The sequence below is a fragment of the Abramis brama genome (genome assembly GCF_963993115.1).
Source record: "Abramis brama genome assembly, chromosome: 3".
Classification (NCBI taxonomy): Eukaryota; Metazoa; Chordata; class Actinopteri; order Cypriniformes; family Leuciscidae; genus Abramis; species Abramis brama.
In genome coordinates, this window is record NC_139965.1 from 57,101,881 (window position 1) to 57,121,787 (window position 19,907).

Below are 19,907 nucleotides of genomic sequence, written 5' to 3' on the forward strand. Positions count from 1 at the left end.
GACGCGACGTAGGTTGTCACCCACTATGACACACTATACGAGATGAAACGATTGAATCTTGCATCCCGACGCCCGTTGTCGTTTGCGAATCCCCACGACACCCTACGTCAAACGGATTGTGCCAAAATCGGGCTAAAATCGTGTAATCTGAACCAGGCATTAGCCGGCCCGCCATCAAGGCTGGTGAGGGAGGAGGAGCCACTGGGACGGTTTCTGGCAGTGAAAGGTGTCATCCATGACCCAGTGAGCTCTTCATGCAAAGAAAACGGGGTGGGTTGCTAAGAACCAGCACGGGCCACCCAGAGAAACCAATCATCCAGCCTTGAGGGCTCAGGACACGGGTAGGGTTCCACATGAGCCCGATCCTGTTGGCGGCCCGGGAAAGCATGGCCATCATCGCAGCCGAATCGTCACCCCTGGAGAAGTCTGACCCCGCCCCCTCCTCCGATACAGCGATTGACATATGGTCATCTTGGGGAGCGCTGATGGATGCGGCTGGTACACACCTTGTGGATGGTCCAGCATGTTCCCTCGGCAGGGATGAGGGTTACAAGGGGGTTGGTTCCCTGAAGGAAGTGTGCTCACCGTGATCCTCGGGTCACCCGCACTACTGTCCGAAGTAACCCTCGGAGGAGGCACAGGGACAGGAACAGGAACGAGAGTCTCGACCGTAGCTCCGAGATAGTCATCTTCCCACAATGGGCGCATGACTCATCCACGAACGCTGCCTCAGCGTGTTCAATGCCCAGACACGCGATACAGCGCTCATGACCATCCGGCAATCCTAGGTAATGACCGCATCCAGAAACACACAGGTAGAGTGACATCTTTAAAAAGACGCGCTCCACCTGTGTAAGCTCTTTCAGGGGAATGCTCTCCTTGCAGAAGCACACAGGGGACCGGTCGCAGCGAACACAGACAGGGAAGTGTGCAGCCTGTCGTGTGCTGTCTCTCTCACGGTGGTCTTACCCGCCTTAAGAACGGCTTTTCAGCGCTCTTGGTGCACCGGCTGTGAAAACAGCCTTTTTGTTTTGCTCAGTGAAAAACAAAAAGTTAGAAACAGAGAGAGAGAGAGAGAAAGAACATGGACTACACTGTCGCGCTGTATCACCCGTACCAGACACGAGAGGTCCTCTTGAAGAGCTTGCTCGTCTTGATTTCTCACACTCAGTAGAGTTAACAGCATCGAAACGCTCGGCTCCGAAGCACAAAGCTGACTGCTGCTCATTATATACCCGCGCTGCGTGGCTGAGCAGCTGATGCAAATGATTGCACACCAATGTGCATTGGCTTGTTTAGTTTCACTCTAAGTAGATTGGCCTCTCTAGCGAGATTCCTATTCGTCGGTCACTGACGTGGCATTGGAGTGACCGACTGAAGAGGAACCCTAAACTCAAACCCAAACAACCATTTTGGCATAAAACGGTTGTTCAGGAAGGTATGGTTCTCTAACCTGGATTTTGCACAATCTGCTGTTAAATATTCCTGTGTAATAATCCTCTCACATTCTAAAACGAATTAGTATTCAATGTCCATTTAATTGGGAAGTTGCTGTATAATAAGTAGGATAATGTTTAGTCAGAAAGTCATAATCACAAAAGTAAACCCTATTTTAAAAAAATAGTAGGCAATATTCGGTGTATACACTAATATATTATTTCAGACATGGTCATTGTTTGATTAGCTTTCTGCCACTCTTGCTATCCCAAACATTTCTCTGTGATGGTGAGCGAGTGCACTCAATGGAAATGGAGAACTCTTGAACAAATGTTTGCACCAGGAAATGAATGACATTTGGATTCATATGAACCAGTGTACTCAATCAGTGTCATCACAGTAGAACAAATTCAAGCATTTGGATGATCATTTGGGAGTAAATGTTAGCACACTGGAGTAAAAAAAACTCACAAAAACCAGCGAGACAAAATTTAGCACTGACAAGCGGCAGAGCTGCTCTAGTTTCGGGGAACCATGAGTGTCCGTAGGAGGATTGGCAGGCAGAAAAGAGGGATAAAAGCAGGCGCTCGCACATTCACACATACACACGCACAGACATTTTTAAACCACCCACTTCTCAGTTCAGTGCGCATGTTACTCACTTGTCAAACATAGAGTCTGACAAGGATAAATTATACAGGAGTAAATATCAGGGCAGCGCGACTGCTAATGCACGCTATGGTCAACAATGACAATAAACCATGACAACAGCAATTCTGCCCACACCGAGAATTGTTTCTTTCAATTTAACAACTGCTGCTTTATTATATACTAGTAAGTGCTTTTAATCGCACCATTCTGATCTGGGAAACCATCCAAGCCAGTTGTCCTTGGACCTTTTGCTTTCAGACATCACCAAGGGAGTAGATGTTTTATGCTGTTTCTATTTCCATCTTTGCATGTCATTTATTGGTGTGCCATTGTCATAGAAACTGCTGATTTCATTGAGGGGCTACCTATAATTGACTCCCCATATTCAAAGCAAGGCATAATTGTGTTCTTGCTTATAACTGTAGCCTGGTGTGACTTTAGATTTGAACTGACTCATAGAGCCACTTACCAAAGCTCTATACACAAAGGTCCCCTCACACACAAGAGTGACTGGCATGTGTGCTTGATCAAATCTCCTGTTCTCTTAACTGTGTGTTCACACTGACAGCGATTGCATCGCTGGAGGTCACAGTGTTGCTGTGCTGCTGGCTGCTAGTAGGCGTTCACATTCGATCGTTGTATCCAACTGTATACAGCAACTCCCTCTAACTTCTCATTTGCACACACTAGTTTGGAATAATTAAGATTTTTGTATATTTTTGAAATGAGTCTCTTATTCTCCCCCAAGGCATTTATTTGATCATAAATACATTAAAACAGTAATATTCTGATATATTATTACAATTAAAAAAGCTGTTTTCTTTATTAATATATTTTAAAATATAGTTTATTCTAGAAATGCTGAATTTTCAGCAGCCATTACATATCTTTCTGAAATCATTTTAATATGTTGATTTTGGTGCTCAATTTTTATCAATTATTATTAGTGCTCAATTATTAATGTTCTTATTATTATCAATGTTGAAAACAGTTTTTGCTGCGTACTATTTTTGTGAAAAACATTATACATTTCTCAGATGAATTTCAGGATTCTTTGATGAATAGAAAGTTCAAAAGGACAGCATTTATTTGAAATAGACATATTTTGTAATATTAGAAATACAAGGATATATGTTATATCCTTATCGTTGTGCGCTTCATTGCAGCCACTCAACCCTGACAGTGTGTCCTTGTTAAATATTAATTTCTTGATATTAAATAATGGTTTCTGAAGGATCATGTGACACCGAAGACTGGAGTAATGATGCTGAAAATTCAGCTTTAATCACAGGAATAAATTGTATTTTAAAAATACATTAAAATACAGAAACAGTTATTTTAAATTGTAATAATATTTCACAATATTACTGTTTTTATTAGTTTTACTGTATTATTTTTGATTAAATAAATGCAGCTTTGGTAAGCATTAGAGACGTCTTTCAAAAACATTTAAAAAATCGTAATTATTCCAAACTTTTGACGGATAACTTTTTTGAAACTCCAACAGTCACTCATGTTTCTGGGAACTGCCAACTCTCATTGAAAATGAGTGACTTCATGTGGCTTTGTCACTTCGATTCGCTGTCAGTGCAAATGCGCCTTTAAGAGCGAGCAATACAGTGATAGTGAGTCCTGTCTGAGGTATAATGACAGCTTCATCTTCCTCCCCACAGTGAGAGTAGAGTGTACCTGCTGGAGTGAAGCGTGTATCGAGCATCCCTGATAGCTTCTGCTCAGCCTTAAAATAAACTCCATCTTTAAATCTTTCCTTTGGCTTCAAAGTGAAGTCCTGACCTCTCAGATTGTCATACTTTTCCACAGACCGTGGTTGTTGAAAATTGGCTGACCATAACAATGGCTTCAAAATGCTGTTCTAATCTTGAAAAAGAGAAAGAAATTTTGTCTACATATAGATAGTAGTTAGGGTGCTTATTTATATATATATATACAAATACAAAACAGCATAGCTTATCACCAGTGTATTGCTGTGTTTTGGACGTTGGTCTCTGGTTGGGATACTGCTATGCTGTTTTCCTCGCCATGCTTTTTAAATAAATTACTAAGACTTCATTGGTCAGCCAACCTTTTCAAATAAGTTTGCTGGTGAATAGCACGGGTCGTAATTCACACTGGTCTTTTCATCAAGACATACACAGTAAGTTATATTTCAATACCCAGCAAACACATTTACGTTGTGGCAACGTCTGTGGCACATTGCATTTCTGCTATGGCAACGTCGCTGTCTACGTGCTCGCAACATTGTAACAACGTAGAATTGTAAGACGCAACAGCTGTAGCAACGTTGTTGCGCGACATTCAGCAACTGAGAGACGACGTTCTGACTTTTTTTTTTTTTTTAATGCTAGGTAGGCTTTTAGATATCCCCCATTTAGCAATTTATGTTTTGAGGTTGATTTTTAAGTAGTCAGATGTTAGATAATTATATACTTTTTAAAAATTGTTTATCCTTATTATTTAATGGGGCTATCTGTAAACTAGCCTAATTATAATCAACACCTGCGAGTGTACACTTTGAAGAGTAAAAATGACAGAAGGTTTAGCAGACAAATCAAATGAAAAACTATACAGTGCGAGCGAGGCTACATTAGTCACATTAGAAAATGAAGTTGTAGGTTGTGTTTGAATAATTACGTATCTTATTTAGCTGAGGTAGCCTAAATTAAACGCAATACTCACGTATCCTTGCTCGATGAAGAATGAGACAACGCTTCAGGGCATTGACGAGTACGTATGTAGTCCAGTGGTTATCAAGACACCATTGGCACAACCTTAAGCAATGGCCCTGAACGGTGGTTTAATGTCAACATTGTGACATGCTGTAACAACCTTCACCACACAACGTAGTTATAGCAACCTTTTGGACATGTTGTTAAAACATTGTTATAAGGTTGGGTACGTTCTGCCAACATTCTGTGTTTGCTGGGTACCTGGCTGCCAATGGAGGTGCCATTTTGAGACATCATATGTGCGCTACCAAAGATAATACTGTTTCAAAAGATTGAAGCAGCATTGATAATTGAATTCAAACTATACCACATTGTCTAGACAAAGGGGAACTGGAGCGCTGCTGGTATCCCTTGTATCCTCTGGTGCTCGTGGAAGGGTTAAATGTTCATAAAAAAGAATTGGAAAAAAATCCAGGTCCAGGCACTCAGTAGGATGCAAAAGTTAAAAAGCCTTTATTGTTTTAGAGGGCTAAAGCATTATACCACATTGTCATTTGATTCCAATTAACATACTTTAAGTGTCTGAAAAGTTTACATTTAGTTTGCATTTAAGGACATTATTTCTGTAATAAGTGCACTTTTTTAAAACTATGCCAAATTGTACAAATTCCTTTTATTCAGTACTAGTGCTGGGCAACGATTAATTGCGATTAATTGCATCCATATAAATTATTTATATTTATATATAATATAAATTATGTATAAATATACAGTACATACATGCAAATATTTCTTAAATATATACACGCATATGTGTGTATTTATATATATATATATATATATATATATATATATATATATATACAAAATAATTATACACAGTACACACACATATTATGTAAACAAACTTTTATTTTGGATGCGATTAATCGTTGCCCAGCACTATTCAGTACTAAGAAATATTTAAAAATTTGTTCAATCTTAATTCAAATTGACCATTTAAGCAGTATTTGTTAGTGTGCTCTGATTTTTGCCTGACAGGCTGATGGTTAGCTTAGCAACATGCTAACTCTAAACTCTGTTGTAGATGTGGTTCACGTCTTCCATGTGCTTCACATGTGGAAATCTATTTGAATTCTGTTGCTGTCTATGTAGAGTTTTTCAAATCAGTCACTTATGAGGTTCCATCTGTGTTAGGAAACAGCCGTAGAAGACAGCTGCCTCACTCGATTTTGGAACCGAGTGTGTGTGTGCACATGCAAGGACACATGCATTATCTTTTCCCCTTGAGACGAATCAATATTTTAAATGTCTCCTATTTACTGCACATGCCATAAATTAAATCCCCTTTCAGGGTCTCATGAGGGTCTGGGTGTCCTTAAGATGCCCAAATGAAATGAGCTTTATTCTTAAAGACACAACTGTTATGCAAGATACAAAGCATCTGCACTTTTTAGCTCCTCAGTCTGAGCCAAAGAGTAGATGCATCTTGCCAAGAATTGCATGTTCTATTTCTCAGCATGAAAATGTACTTTTATTTAGACTCTTTGTGTCTGTGTGTATGTAGGTGTGGCAGTGTGGAGGAAGTGTTGAGGTGTTGCCCTGTGCCCGTATCGCTCATATCGAGCGCGCGCACAAACCCTACACGGAGGATCTTACTGCCCACGTGCGCAGAAATGCTCTGAGGGTGGCTGAAGTGTGGATGGATGAGTTTAAAAGTCACGTCTACATGGCCTGGAACATTCCACAAGAGGTGAGTCTATGTCAGCTGCATTCCGCTAGAAATTCGTCTTATAAATAAGGAATGCTAAAACACAACTCATCCAAACGAGACAGTAACACTATGAAAGCTGCAATACTTCCAAAGTTCCAAAACTTACAAAAAAATTAGGGTTTTAAGTCTCATAGTAGTATTGTTTATATTATAATTAATTTGTGTCAGTAAAGTTGAATAAAATGTTCATGGAGGAGTCGGAATACACTTTTCGTTCCATCAACTTTCATTCATATGCATGCGAATGTGCGAGACAGGACATGTTCCAAAGTTCAAGTTTGGTGAACTCTGCCCTGCGGATTTGTATCATGTGAAGACGTTTGACCAATAGGACCTCTTAGCTAAATTAAAAGAATGTAAACTTTAAAGATGGCCTATTATGCTTCTTCTTTTTTTTTTTTTTACATTTTCAACTTTCTTTAGAGTGAAATATTGCTGTTTGAGCATGAAAAAGGTCTGTTTAGTTACAAAGCACAAAGTCCACTCCAAAGGGATATATTTTCGGATATGCCTCGATTGTAGTCTTAAGTTCCATGTCACAGTATTCCTCATTTGAATAATTCCTGCCCAAAAAAAAAAGAAAAAAAAAGAAGAGGTGAGGTGAAGCCTGGTTGAGCTGAGTTGTGTTAGTAGTGTGTTGAAACCTGTGGTTATGGTAAGGGCATTTCTGAAACACGCTTGAAGCAGTTGACCAATCACAACACACTGATCCAGCCGACCAATCAGAGACCATTGTGCTTTTCGGAAGGAGTGGCTTCATAGTGACCAGAGCGTTACTGACAGACTGTGAAGACAGGTGCTGCAACAATATTTTAACATTCAAGCATAAAAAAAAACTCTAGTAGACCCCAAAAATAAAATCAAGACTTTGTAAAAGGGAATAATACTGTAGGTCCTCTTAAATCTGCTGGATTGCAGCATAGCAGTAAAGTGCATGTTTTTACATTTTTGATGTATTATTATTTTGAATTGTGTTTTTTTAAAAGTGTGACACAAGTTTACGACCGTTACATTGTTCATAGACGTTTCACATGCTCAAAGTCTAATGTGACCGTGGCTTTAGAGGGATTTATAGGGTTGTTTTGGTGACATTTGCAATATTCCACCATCAAGGAACAGTTCTGGAAATTGATTTTGTGCCTCATTGCGATGGTAGCACAGACCCCAGCAGTCTCAGAGAAAGCATAGACGTGTAAAAATTGGTGTATGTGGGATGGTGGAGATTTTATATGGCTTGAATCTGATGTGGGTAGATACTGGCAGCCATTGTAGCGAGACAAAGGAGGTGGGTAGGCAGCCCTTTAGTGTTCACTGAAGTTCAGGTGTGCCTTCTGGATCATTGTAGAGTAACAGATGATCGGTTCACGTGCACTTGAACTGAGGCGCTCAGCGATCTGTCACGTCACATTTACAAGCGGCAAACCTATTTTTGTCTGAATTTCGTAATAAAATTGACGGAATCTAAGAGCTGAGAATTAGTTTAATATTAAAAGTACCTCTTTGCTCCGCAATTTTTCTGTGCGTGAGAAAATGGATGTGTGGCGTGAGAGCGTGTGAAAAGTGTCAATTGCGTGAGTCTCACGCTCAATGCGTGAGAGTTGGTAGCCTTGCGATCCACACTATCACTTGGTAGTAAGGTCTCTAGTGTTTCGCTAAATAACTTGCTGCGCAGCAATAATAAACAGACAGACTTCAGCAAATGTCCTCCAAATGCTTTAATCACGGCTGGAAGAGATCCAGAGCAGTTCTCAGAGAATCTCCCCCAAGAAGAAGCACGGCTGGATGATCTCAGACACATTTCAGAGAGAATCCCACCAGTAAACACGAACACAACAGTTTTTTATAGAAAAGGAGAATGGGCGAATGATGACATGATACATTACATAATTTCCCTACAATTTGATTGGTTCTATTGGTAAAGGCAAGCCCCCACCTTTTTACCCTCTTTTACTGGCATAAGCAAAAATATCATTGTAAAGGGTTAAGAGGTCAGTTGATTACTCAATATATCATGACATAATACAGACAGTATATTTTTGATTTTTGTCATGGTCAGCACTTGAGAATTTTTCATAACACAAATAGACAAAGAACAGAACATCTTAGAACATTGTGTTAGAATGTTAGACCTAAAAGGGGAAGTAAGGTTTATATGTTAGAATTGTTAGAATCATGGTTAGTTTAAAATATAGTTTACTATCTTATCTATTAAAAATCCATCACAGCCTCAGTCTAGACTGAACACGTAATACTCATGCGCATGACGTCGCTGTTTTCAGAAATTCGCGTTTTGTAGTTTACACGGAGACCATATCGGTATTGTTTTCATAAGTTTGTGTTCTTAGACCAGGTTTTCAGTTTAAAAAAAATTCTTCTGTTTTTAGTTGAAAATGGTGTCGTGTAAACGGCGCCTAACACAGGAAACTGAACTGGAAACAGTGCATAACCAAACAAGAACACAACTCAAACTCTGGAGTCTGGCTGCATCCGAAATCGCATACTTCCCTACTATATAGGTGAAAAACAGTATGTCCGAATTCATAGTACTCATAAAAGAGTAGTGCCGGATGACCTACTACTTCAGGCGAGATTCTGAAGTGTGCATACGATGGACACTTTACTATCCCATGAGGCCACGGGAGAGGATTTACGAATGGCAGTGAAGCGACGTAACTGACGCTGGTGGGTCACATGATAATGACAACATGGTGGATGTAGTACGCCCAGATTACATCCATACTACACACATTCATACTACATAGAACATACTTTTTTAGCGATCATGAAGTAATTACTTCAAAGTAAGTACCAACTCAAGAGAGTATGCGATTTCGGACGCAGCCAAAAACTCAAACAGTACAGTCATACATAACTTGAATAAATGCAAAGCAGATCTAATTATAAAGCCTGTAGAAAAGTGATTAGAATGCATAGAGAAATACAGTTGTTATTGTCTATTAAACAACCATTACCTCATTTATAGTTCTCCAGCCCTCAGCTCTGCTTCCAACCATATGTTACAGAGCTCAATTTATTTAGGGAGCTTTGGCCCTGCTTGTGCATTTATCAGCGAGACAGCAATTAAGATCTGGTGAAAGGGGAAGGCGTCGTGAGATTGCAGCAGATTCCCAGACCCAAGCTGAATGTTGAGAGGAGGGAACGGGAGAAAGGGAAGTGACTGTTGATGCAGGAACAAAGATATGACTCTAGTGTGCTGAGCAACACGAGCTGAGATGTTCGTTTCTATTTCAGTTCCAGTGATATATGGAGTTCAATGCTGCATTTTCATAAATCACTGCAATAATAAATGGCAAATCAACCTGAGTCTATATCTCCAGTCCAATAATATCCTTCTACATTAAACAACAAAGCACTTGTGCAATATTATTAATATAGTCATGAATAAAGGTAGTGTGCTATTAAGAATGCACGCTGTCTTGTCATTCCTGTTATGCGGTGCCTTTTGAACTCTGAAATGCTGAAAAAAATGCCTACACTCTTAGAAAAAAAGGTTCTAAATAGAACCCTGGGGCTCTTGACTCAATTTTAAAGAAGGCTTTATGCCAAGAAGGCTCTATATAAATACTACTATACTACTATTTAAATTTTAAAGTGATAAAGTATGTGTACCAGCTATTTAATTCATGAAATTTGTGTGTGTGTATGTGTGTGTGTGTGTGTGTGTGTGTGTGTGTGTTTGTCACAGTCACACGCTGTTACTTTCTCTTAGTCATTGTGGATTACCTGAGTTTGTTTTCATTATAGAAACCCTTTTGAACCCTCTTTCGTCTTCATCTTCTTCAACATTCAGTTCAAAGAAAATGAAATAATGGGCTTATTTAGTTTTCTCTAAACTGAATGCTAATGTTTTGCCATTATTAGGTTTGGCAATTTGTGTGAATCAGGGTTATTATAGTTAACTATAGACATATACAAAAAAATAATAGCAATGACAAAAGCACTACAAAATTACTGAAACTTTTACAAAAAAATGAAAATGTAAACTGTAAAAACTAATTCAAACTATTAATAGAAACTATAATTCTATCTCAACAATAAAATAAGACTGCGTGTAAGACACTAATACATTTCAGCCTTACAGAAACAGATTGTTCCATAATTCTGCATCAAAAGAAATAAGAAAATTTGGGAAATACAAAGATAACTCAAATGTGCAGTAACTCAGTAATAAAACAATTATTTCCACACTTTGTAGATTAAATATTACAGTACATGTTTAAAGTTGTTTTTGCCACTGTTATGGTCTGCGCATTAGTCCTCACTGGTGATATTTCAGTTGTTTAGCTTTGATGTTGATTCACCTTACAATGGGAACAAATGTTTTTTCTTGGTTTGATTTATAAATTAAAACCATAAAAAAAGGGTCTTTCGCCATCATTTTCTCCACATTTGTGTGCTGCAATCAGTTCCAATCAGCTCTGAGGGTTCCAATCAGTTTTTTAGAAATAAATGCATGTATGATTTGGATGATAAAAAAATGTACTGCATAGTAAGATTCGCGAGCTAATGAAACCGAACCGAGTTCAACTCTACGTTTTTGTGTTTGTGTGTCATCAGGACTCAGGGATAGACATCGGTGACATCACGGAAAGGAAAGCGCTGAGGAAAAAACTGCAGTGCAAGACCTTCCGCTGGTATCTAGTGAACATTTACCCTGAGATGAGAATGTACACAGACACCATCGCATATGGAGTGGTGAGTATTTGTATTAAGTCCAACGAAGCGAAAGCAATCGTGAATGCTCAGCACATGAAAAGAGCAAATAAAGAGTTCAAATACAGTGTGTATTCTGTCCGATTCATTCATTTCCCAGCAGTGCAGAGTTATCTGGAATCAAATCGTGTTGTAATAAAACCCTGCAAGTGAAGATATTAGTCCAGTCAGAGCAGTGGCAGTTTGCAAGACAGTTTCTCTCCACACAGCTAAAGCTTTAAGCGTGACTCCTGTGAGTGCTGAATAAGCCACAGCTCATTGTGAATGCCCAGATATTTTAACATTGAGGCTGGATTTGAGAGCGGCGCTTGCCACGCGTGACACCCACTCGCCGTTCCGTCCAAGGCGTCTGAAGAGGATTTTCCAATTTGCTTGACAAAATGAAGCATGGCACACCCAAACAGTTTATATAAGCCATTCATGTCAAGTCCAAACAATTCATTCCCTTTTTATTTCCTATACTAGACAAAATAATAATGCACTTGACTCAGTACTGATGCAGAACCAGGCTGTCTGGTTGAGGTGTTCTTTCTGTGCTTGATTTCATCATATGTGTTTTCATAGACGCAATTTAAAAGGAAGAAACTGTGGAAAATAGGTCAGCCTTATTGAAATGAATTCTGGGAGTAAAGGGCTCCGAAATAGCTCTCGCCCTCATTACTTTACTCTGAGTGACTGCATTTGATGAGCCTGTCAATCATGTTGGCTGGCAATTCAGCACACAGTGATAAAAGGCACAGCAGTATTCAGCTGAATCCAACAGAAAATGCCAAAACAGAGATATGATCCACTGAAGTCCTCCGCTAGGAATTCTGTTGTCACTGATACAGCCATGTGTTTAAACATTATTTTCATTAGATGTATCAGTTACAATAAACTTTGAAGCCTTTGGAGAAAAATTGTTTTTGAGGCTCCGCATGAAATTATTGTACTAATAGGTTTTTTATATTCCGGAGGGAAAAACAGGTAAACAGAAGCGCAGCGAGTTCAAGTTATTTGTGGAAGGCGTGACAGTACACCTCTTATACTTCGCCAAGGACTTCGGCTGGAATATAATTTAGATGATTCATGAGTGTGCATACACTTATGAAAATGAATTTTATAATTACATCCTGTAATTAGGAGGAGAATTACGATGCAAGTGAGAAACAGCCTTGAGTTTTACCTACTGTATGAGAAAAAGACTCAGAGAGAGAGAGGGACGACAACAACAACTACAACAAATGACATGCACTTGATTGAGTACTTAATTCTCCTGATGCTTAACCATCAGTATCATTTTTCTCTTAGCTGAGAAACTCTCTGAAGACTGACTTGTGTCTCGACCAAGGGCCAGACACTGACAACATTCCCATCCTTTACCTCTGTCACGGGATGACACCTCAGGTGAGTGGCCTTTCTCGCTCTGTTCACATGCATCACTGGAGTGGCTATGACATTGGTTTTCTTCTCTGTGTATTTTATTAGGGCTGCCAATTGAATGCATTTAGGGCCAGATTCACCAGTGCAAACCCTCTTTTGCCGTTACAAAACTACTGTCTGGATTTGCTAAAGACATGCTGTTAAAATTAGCAATGAAAAGGGCGTGGACAGTTATTTTTGCGACTGACCTTATTGCATGTGCTTTTGTAGGAATTTCCCTTTCAGACGCTACATTTATGGGAGGAGAGTATTTAAATAAATCACAAAACATGATTTACTAAGGTTTGCGCTCGTCAATTTACTAGTATTTGTACCATTGTTTAATGACGAAAAAAGCACGTCTTTACCCACTTTTATCTTGACATGGCTGCGTCTGTGTTCGGGACAAATAATAAAAGTACAAATGAGTGAGAAGGAAAATTGAAAATAAACATTAAAACACTGACATTAATGGATGTATGTTTAAAATGTTTTAGTTTTGAATTCTAAAAGTATTTGAAAGCGTTTTTTGGAGAGTTCCTTGAAGAAAGAACAGCAAATGCAAATGCAAATGCAAAAAAAAAAAAAATCTTTTTTTTAGGCAATGGTGCACAAAATATATCACAGATTTATCACACATTTGTGAAATAGCTCTTTGTAATTGTTATGTTCCCACTCGTCCATTTGCTGAGGAAGGCAGTTCAGTAGAGTACAGGTTGTCTTGACATGGCCAACTTGTTTCAAAAACGCCCTGCAAATCTTTATCGTAGCTTCTATCTGGAGACAGTGATTTTGACCAACATTGAAGACCAAGAGTGATTAACTAAATAGTATGGTCAAATTAATAACAGAAAGTTTGTTGATGATACATATATTTAGATGGAAAGTAAACTAAAAAGGTTTTAGACGTGATATGAAGGGACCTATAGTGCACTCATATTCTCAGAGAGAGAGTCAGAGAGCAGCACTAGAGCTAATGATGCCACTCAGAGACCTGAACCAAGCAGAGAAAAGGCTGAATAAGAAAGGGAAGAGGTTATGGAAGCACAAACGAAACGGATATAATAGATTTGTGTGCAGTAACATTTTTTCAATGCTGATGAATTGTTAGGCTAGCAAATCAACAGGGAATTTCCATCAGATGCAGTTTAGAACAGGTGAGAAGTTTTCAACAGCTTACAGAAAGCAAACAAATGTTTTGTTTCCAGTTTGTTTATTAGTTATTCATTTTGTTTCCTGTTGAAACAGAGAGGGGAAATAATCGAGTTAATCCAGATGCACAGTTACATTCCCAGACAACACGTAATGACAGTGAATAGTGATCTAATTTTGTGTCTGTGTACTTAGAAAAGAAACATCGCAAATGAGATCTCTTTAGTATTGAAATTGAATGAATAAATGAGACTACATTCACACTGTCAGTTTTTGGGATTGAGTCACGAAATGTCCTGTTCAAACAGCAACTTACAGTAGCGTCTTGAATACTGTTTGTATGAACTTGCAATGGGAGTCAAGCCCATATTCTCTTACCAGTAAAGGTCCTTGCACACTGAGTCCGAAATATTCGCATGCGTTTTTTCGCATTCGTGATTCGGTGGCTCTGAATTGTCAAAACACCATTCAAAATGCTTGCTACGGATGCGCAAAACGCAGAAAATCGAACCTGATCCGATTTTTTTTTAATGACGGACAAAAGTTTCGGGGGCAGTGTGCAAGCGTGATTGACATAACGTGAGGTCGTACTTATTTTTTAACGTGCGAAAATTCCGGATGCGAATTCCGGACTCAATGTGCAAGGGCCTTAACCTTAGGCCCTTTCACACTGTATGACGTGACAGGCAACTAGTTGTCGAATTCAGTTCTATCCACACAGCATGGGATTTGCAAGAATGCGGTTGTGAGTCCTGATGTATGGGTGTGTTTGTTATAGAATGTGGTTTTCACGCCTGTAAATAACTGAACTGTGCGTGAAAGTAACCGTATTAAAGGTATTGTAGGTAGGATTTTTATAAAAAACTTCTTTTCCAAATTTGTTTAAACTTTATTTATATATCAAAACATAATTAAAATGTAAGTACTCTGAAAAAGAAAGTATAAAAATCGAGTGTCTGTAGACCTCTCACGACTGTTTTAAAGACAGCTCATTATTTCCATTCACTCCACCCCCTCCCTTCTGGGCTCCTTCCAAAGCCACGCCCCCAAAACACATGAACGCGCGACGCCGACCGCTGAGCTGAAGACGCATTATTTACCTGAGACGAGCGGAGAGGAAGGAGTGCAGTGCATGTAGTGACATCATGTCAGAATCACATGTAATAAAAAAAATCTAACTTTATCATTATGAAGATAAACAAATAAGATGTATTTTAGTACTCACTATCAAGCTAGCATATTGATATTGGTAAAGTTTAAAATATATATTTTTTGATTCGCTAACGAGATAGTTATCTATAAGGCAAAGCTAAAAACAGGTTGCATGATACACGTTTTTCCATTACCATCATTTACACTGTGATGAAGATGAATTTCGTGTAAGATTCATAACATATAAGGTGTTCTGCATGTAAGAGTTTCCATGATGAAAGCATTGTTGACTCTGATGAGGACTACTCTCCAGAGACAAGTACCGCATCGTCAGCTCGAGGACAGGTCCGGGGTCGAGGGCGAAGCAGAGGAGGTCGTGCAAGAGGCCGTGCAACTAGGGTCCGAGGATATTGACACGCGTTTTATTCAAAGACTTTTTGTTCATTACCTTTTCTAGTACTGTCTTCCTTTTTTGCCTTGTTTGCCTTCGCTAACTGCATATGCCGGTAATGTGAATTTTTGATTGCTCTTTCTCTGCCATTGTTTTGCTATTCCTAGGTTCCGTGCCTCTTGAATTCCTCAAATCAAACAGGTGCGCGCGCATATGGGCAGATCCTGTGTGGCAAAAGGGTGGTTGCCATGGTTGCGAGAGAGTGACAGTCGCCTAAGCCAATCCTTTGTTTCGTCCCGAATGGAAATAATGAGCTGTGTTTAATACAGATTAAACGGTCTAGAGTCACTCGATTTTTATACTCTTTTTATCAGAGTACTTACATTTTAATTATGCATTGATATATATAAAAAGTTTAAACAAATTTGGAAAAAAGTTTTTTATAACAATCCTACCTACACTACCTTTAAGGACTCAAATTCAGGACTGACAACCGTATTCTGCTGCTGTGTGAACATGGCCTATAAGTCATGAAAGATGGCACAGGCTGATAGGTCCTTTAGATGCAATCCTCTGTCAATCACATCATTAACTACATGGAACAAGCAGATTGGCCTTTGCTGATTCTGCAGCCAATGAGATTTCTTGCTCAACTTTTAAATAGTCTGGTTCAGTGTTTTCTGTAGGTTAGTCATGCAGCACGCTATCAGAGTTACTCTGAAACCCTCCACCTCCCCCAGCTCCACCTGCCTAGATCTGCTATGGGATTTTTTATACGTTTTTTTTTTAATGTACGTTTTCATGCAGCATCTTTACATGTTTCATTCGAGCATCTTTATATCTTTATATCTTTCATTCGAGCATCTTTATATCTTAGATGCTCATAGCAACTTTGTCCGCCGGGACCAAATACATTAACATTGCCATATTCATTTACATGCTAAAACTATTTTGAGAGGTTTATTATTATTTAGAAATATCCAAGATGAAATGAGGAGTAACTGAGAACTCCATTAAGTCTCTTGAGCTATAATGAAGCAATAAAAATGTTCCTCTGGGTGGTTATTACTTTATTTTTTGTGTACTATGAGTATTAAAACTAGTGAAACTGCACATCGCCTTTATATGAGTCACACAATACAGAGTCAGACACAATAGAGCTGCAATAGAGTGGGCTGGGATGACAGTCATAAGTGTTTTTGTGCAGGGATGGCTGTTTGATTTTCCAGAGCTTTCTACAAATATTTTGTTTTTGTTTTTTTGTTAACCAGTATGAATATTATATGCCATCAGCACAGATGAATGCATTTTCAGTGTTTAATTTTCAGTAATAGATCCAGATTTACAAAAGTGTACATTTTAGACTCCAAGTACACTTGTTTTTATTGCTTTATTGATTGTGAAAATATTTTTTTTTAGTGTAGTCTATGTATAAATATTCTATGTGTGAGATATGCTTTTATTTGTGTGCTTAGGTTGATGATTTGTTATAGGTAGTAATATTCATATTTCTTTCTTTCTCTGCTCTGCTTTTGTCGCATACATTGGCTTTGCCTAAGAAAACCCTCAGGAATTTATGAACAGAAATCAGCATGTGGGAGTGTCTTGAGGGTGATAAAAAAACAAAAAAACATTCCCATTCAATTGACAAGATTTTTTGCAGTTTATTACAACGCTTTACCACCATTGACTGGTTTTCCTCAAGAGGTGCACTAGCGAATGTTAGCATGCCTGCCTCACATGCTGGAAACAGCAGTTCGAATCCTATTCAGAGCAGTGCGAGTAGAACCGGGGGGGTTACACCAGCAATCCGTGTTTTCACTATGATTGGCTGTTACACATATTCTGAAAGAGTACAGAATATCTCGATCCAAAAAGATCTGCGTAAACCAGAAGGAGTGGATAGAAGTTGCTTACGCACAAGCTAACGTGATCATCAAACATTCAACAGCTTATAAATCAAATTTGCCTAATTTTACCAAATAAAATATCAAACCCACAAAGAGATATAGGACAGCGCAAGCTTTTTATTTTTATTTTTTATGAACACCCACATTCAAGTATTGAAGAAAGTTTTTTGGTTAATTTAAAAGCAGAGGCTCTGTTCTTTCTTTTGATGTATTGACTTTACATACATCAAAAATGCTGGTGCTGGCTGGCATACTTTTAAGTAAAAGCTAATTAGACATTTGATGCTAATGACTGATACGATGGACCTTCAACAACAACAGCTTTTTTCCTCTTCACTTGTGAATATACAGTAAGTTTGAGTGAACATATACACTCCATGTTTGTTAAAAACAGTATCTGGTTTTCTCCAAAGGTGTTGCCTTCCTAACTTCTGAAGTATGAGCAAAAGTCGGTACAGGCTGACATTATTTTTTCTTTTTCATTAGAACAGCAGGGATGGGGTTTTTTGACAATGGTGTCCATACAAACACAGGAAGTTCTTGGCAAATGTCTCAAATCTATGCACACATGAACACACTACTGAACATGTAGAAAACAAAGCTTTTCCCAAGGAGATTAGTTCAGATCCTTCACTCCCTCTGTTCTGTTCAGAGAATGGCACACTGTTCAGAAAAGATTTGTGAAACAGCAGTGCTAGGTAACCTGCGGTTTAAAGTGTCACTAGTAAAGTTATACTTTAAAGTGTCAGTGTTACAGTGCAATTTATACATTTAAGTACTGAGATTAGGATGTGGTTTAGGGTTAGTTGCATGTGATTATGGACAATTTATAAATAGTTGGTAATTACTATAGTAACTACGTGTAACAGGGTTTGAAATTAACACCCGCCAACCCGCCAAATACGGGTAAAAATGAACTTTAGCGGGTAACGCTGTCAAATCTCTAGCCAATTTGGCATGTTACTATGTTTACTCACTTTGCTGGGGAAGTTTGTGTAAGCCAAATCTGCACAGAGTCATCTTGATCTATTAAATACAGCGTATTGCGCAGAATCTGCACATTTCTGTCTTACTTGAACATGCCCGTCACTACACAACAAATACCGGTGCACTTGTTTAATTGCACTGAAGCAATAGCGTAGAGTAAAAAGCATTTGGTTAACAGAAAAGACATTGCTATTTTCCAACATCCTACATGTTCTTTGTACTGTATTCATCTGTCCACCTAAAAAAAAAACATTTTTGGTAAAAAATATGAGAATGAATGAGGAAGGGAGGAGATTGCTGGATGATGGGTTCCCTTTCAAGGGAACTCGCGTTGCGTCGAGATTGACGCTAGGGGAACGCTTCGCGTGATGATGTCTTGAAGCACATGTAAAATCAGCCCAATGGCGTGGCGGAACGTCAGATGCGGGTGACGTCACGTACCAGGAAACTATAAAGCCTGCTTGAAAACAGAGAGCGGCAGCTTCTGTGTCTTCAGTAGCGCTCTATGTGAAATCTGTCTCTGTCTATTTATTGTTGTCTTGTCACTGAAAGCAATTATGTCCAGCGAACAGTTCAGAATGTGTGTGCATCCCTGCCCGCGTTTTATTACGGGTAGGGACACTCACGTTCTGTGCATTGTTTGTTTGGGAGAGGAGCATGCCCAGTCAGCACTCGAGGGTGCTGGCTGTGTGCATTGCGAGGCGCTGTCCATGCGCTCGCTCCGATCCCGGCTGAGTTTCTTCCGGGAAGCTCGCGTCCCCCAGGGCTCGGGTCCCGCTGCTGCCGAGGCACAGCGGCGATCTCAGTCCTGGGGTTCGCAAATGGATCTATCAGCGGGGTCTGAGACGGGCTCTGCCCTATCTCAGCCCTTACCTGATAGACCCGATGTCTGTCATCAGGGTTCGGAAGCACGCGCTGCGGTTTCTTCCGCCCCGATGATAGAACAAACACTGCAATTGTCCAGTTCTGAGGAACTGGATGTTGTTAGTGTTGAGGCTGAGTCTGAGGAAGCCCCACCTCAGTCTCATGCATTTGAAGAATTGCTGGATGTAGTGACGAGAGCAGTTGATAGATTATGTATTGAATGGCCATCTGATAAACAGGACGTTCGTTCAAAAAGTAAACTGGACGAACGCTTCCTGCCCTCACGTGCACAACCACAACGCCGAAGTCTGCCGTTTTTCCCCGATCTCCACACCGAGGTGTCGAGATCGTGGGGGAGACCAGTTTCTTATAGAGTTTTTAATTCACAAACCACAAATTATTCTGCTATATCTGGGTATAAAGAGCATGGTTATGGGGAGATGCCGAAGGTGGAAGAGACGCTTGCGAGCTATCTCTCTCCAGCGACGGCATCTTCACTAAAAACTCCGGCGTTGCCTAATAAGCCCCTCAGAGTAACATCTTCTCTGGTGGGCAAGGCTTATTCAGCTTCTGGTCAGGCTGCAGCGTGTCTTCATACTATGTCACTGCTGCAGGCTTATCAGGCTGAATTATTGAGTGATGTGGATGAGGGCGGGGATATTAGTCCTGAGGCTGTTGCTGAACTACGCAGAGCCACAGATCTGTCTCTCAGGGCCACCAAGGAGACCGCTAAATCAATCGGGCGGTCTATGGCAGCCCTGGTGGCC

General features: G+C 39.6%; 1 protein-coding gene across 1 annotated transcript in view; it reads left to right on the forward strand.

Moving 5' to 3' along the window:
* The window catches only part of galnt18b (UDP-N-acetyl-alpha-D-galactosamine:polypeptide N-acetylgalactosaminyltransferase 18b), a 132,621-nt gene that overhangs the window by 87,804 nt on the left and 24,910 nt on the right, over positions 1 to 19,907 (forward strand). The window contains exons 7-9 of the mRNA XM_084107830.1: positions 6,343 to 6,528; positions 11,128 to 11,265; positions 12,574 to 12,669. Of these exons, the coding sequence (XP_083963956.1) occupies positions 6,343 to 6,528; positions 11,128 to 11,265; positions 12,574 to 12,669 (420 nt within the window). The remainder of the gene's footprint in view (positions 1 to 6,342; positions 6,529 to 11,127; positions 11,266 to 12,573; positions 12,670 to 19,907) is intronic.